General features: G+C 33.6%; 1 protein-coding gene and 2 long non-coding RNA genes across 3 annotated transcripts in view; all 3 read left to right on the forward strand.

Annotated features, from left to right (window-relative positions):
• Positions 1-2,500, forward strand: part of LOC123505400 — a 21,849-nt gene that overhangs the window by 12,373 nt on the left and 6,976 nt on the right. The window lies entirely within an intron of this gene.
• The window catches only part of LOC123505398, an 11,619-nt gene that overhangs the window by 5,208 nt on the left and 3,911 nt on the right, over positions 1-2,500 (forward strand). The gene's annotated exons all lie outside the window — the stretch shown is intronic.
• LOC123505367 (2-aminoethanethiol dioxygenase-like) overlaps positions 2,128-2,500 on the forward strand; it is a 3,474-nt gene continuing 3,101 nt past the window's right edge. Inside the window, exon 1 of the mRNA XM_045256589.1 lies at positions 2,128-2,402. Coding sequence (XP_045112524.1) covers positions 2,223-2,402 — 180 coding nt within the window. The 5' untranslated portion in view covers positions 2,128-2,222. The remainder of the gene's footprint in view (positions 2,403-2,500) is intronic.

Raw genomic sequence — 2,500 nt, forward strand, 5'->3', positions numbered from 1 at the left:
GCCATTCCAGTTAAATTTTAGTGCATTCCAGTCTTATTAAATCGATTCCAAGAGATTCCAGTTAAATTTTAGTGCATTCCAGTCTTATTCCAAATCAGATTCCAAGCCATTCCAGTTAAATTTTAGTGCATTCCAGTGTTATTTAATCGATTCCAAGAGATTCCAGTTAAATTTTAGTGCATTCCAGTCTTATTAAACCGATTCCAAGATATTCCAGTTAAATTTTAGTGCATTCCAGTCTTATTAAATCGATTCCAAGCCATTCCAGTTAAATTTTAGTGCATTCCAGTCTTATTAAATCGATTCCAAGCCATTCCAGTTAAATTTTAGTGCATTCCAGTCTTATTTAATAGATTCCAAGCCATTCCAGTTAAATTTTAGTGCATTCCAGTCTTATTAAATCGATTCCAAGCCATTCCAGTTAAATTTTAGTGCATTCCAGTCTCATTAAATCGATTCCAGAATATTCCAGTTAAATTTTAGTGCATTCCAGTCTTATTAAATCGATTCCAAGCCATTCCAGTTAAATTTTAGTGCATTCCAGTCTTATTTAATCGATTCCAAGAGATTCCAGTTAAATTTTAGTGCATTCCAGTCTTATTAAATCGATTCCAATTCAGTTAAATTTTAGTGCATTCCAGTCTTATTAAATCGATTCCAGCCATTCCAGTTAATTTTAGTGCATTCCAGTCTTATTTAATAGATTCCAAGCCATTCCAGTTAATTTTAGTGCATTCCAGTCTTATTTAATAGATTCCAAGATATGCATTCAGTTAGATTCCAAGATATTTCAGTTGGTATTCCTGACTAATAATAATAATAATAATAATAATAATAATAATAATAATAATAATAATAATAATTTCTTTGCATTATTTATTTATTTTATTTTCGTTGTCTATTTATTTATTTATTTATTTATTTATTTATTTTTGAATGTCATTTGGTTAATTTAATGCTTAATAATATTTACCTATTTTTATATAAATGTATTAATTCTCGCTTGACTTCAATTTTATCTACGTTACCCTTAAAATTACTCCGTTTTCTTCTTTACATTACGTTTTCTTCTACTAATTATTTTAAGGTTAACTGAACAAATATTTTAATATCAGCTTAAATATTGATAATAACTTTAACGATTATTTATTTAGAGAAGGAGCGAAGGAAAATGGAAAATAAGATACAGAATAATAACTTAGGAGTAAAAATCGGGAAAATAAAGGAAATATGATGATTTTTAGCTCACTGGACGAATATAGAGAAGAAATAAGAGATAGAGAGGATAATAGGAAAGAATTGAGAGATAGAGAGAGAGAGAGAGACACACACACACACACAGACACACACACACACAAAGCACATATTTTTTCCCCTCCTACCACCACCACCACCACCACCACCACCACCACCACTCCTAATAACAACAAATAAACACAAACTCAACGCTTTAACCTTTTGCACGTGAATATCAAAGTTTACATTGAGAATAATATCCCTCTCCCAGCCTCTCCTCCTCCTCTCCCTCTCCCTCTCCCTCACTCTTCCTCCGTCACGTAGGCTACAGGCTGGCGTTAGAATACACACCCTAAGCCCCTCTTCCGCCATTTTGAGTCCCCTATTGCATTTATATAGAGAGATAAAGAACCATTAATCCTCCATTTTAAATCTAAATCCTGTTTGTATTAGGGAAAGCACGAATCCTGTTAATCGAATAAATGTAGCTTATTTTCGTATTACGTAGTCAATTTTAATCCTATTTGTCGGTAACGGTGTATTTTAAGACGTTTTTTATGAATATGGGGTTAAAATTGTGAAGTGTAAGGGAAATAATAGAGATTTTATATATGCTAATAAAAGAACAGGAGAAGGGTTGGTAGGCCTGAGGGAAACAGCTGTTTATATGCATTCACCAACCAATCAACCACTTATAACTTCAAAAATACGGAAAAAACGAGGGAAAAACAAGAATAAAGCGGAAAAATAAAGAAAATAAATAGAAACAGATGGAAGAAAGCGAGAACTAAGACGTAAACAAAGAAAAATAAAGCAAAATAAACCGAAGAGTGAACGCGGAAAGTTGTTATTTTGGCCGAGAATTTCCAGGACCCAGACCGAGACCCAGAGAGAGAGAGAGAGAGAGAGAGCAGAGAGGAAAAAAGGGAAAAAAAAGAGGAAAGGGAGAGAGGAAACCCACTAAAAACACCAGAAAATAGTAGAAAATGGCGTCTCTTATACAAAATATCGCCCGGCTGGCTATTAACACCTTCAGGAGAGACAAACAGCTAAGTCAAACCAATTTTAAGAAGAATTATGATCAATTGTGTGACCTCTTGGCTAGATTGACCCCGTCTGACCTCAGGATTGACCCAGCTCTTCTGGTGGACAGGGGGAGGTTCAATGTAAGTGTTGTGAGGTCAAGGGCATGTGTGTGTGTGTGTATGTGTGTTTTTTTTATATATATTAATGTGATTTTTTCGTTTATTTAATATCTTGTCTC

Source organism: Portunus trituberculatus, chromosome 2 (genome assembly GCF_017591435.1).
Source record: "Portunus trituberculatus isolate SZX2019 chromosome 2, ASM1759143v1, whole genome shotgun sequence".
In the NCBI taxonomy this organism is placed as follows: domain Eukaryota; kingdom Metazoa; phylum Arthropoda; class Malacostraca; order Decapoda; family Portunidae; genus Portunus; species Portunus trituberculatus.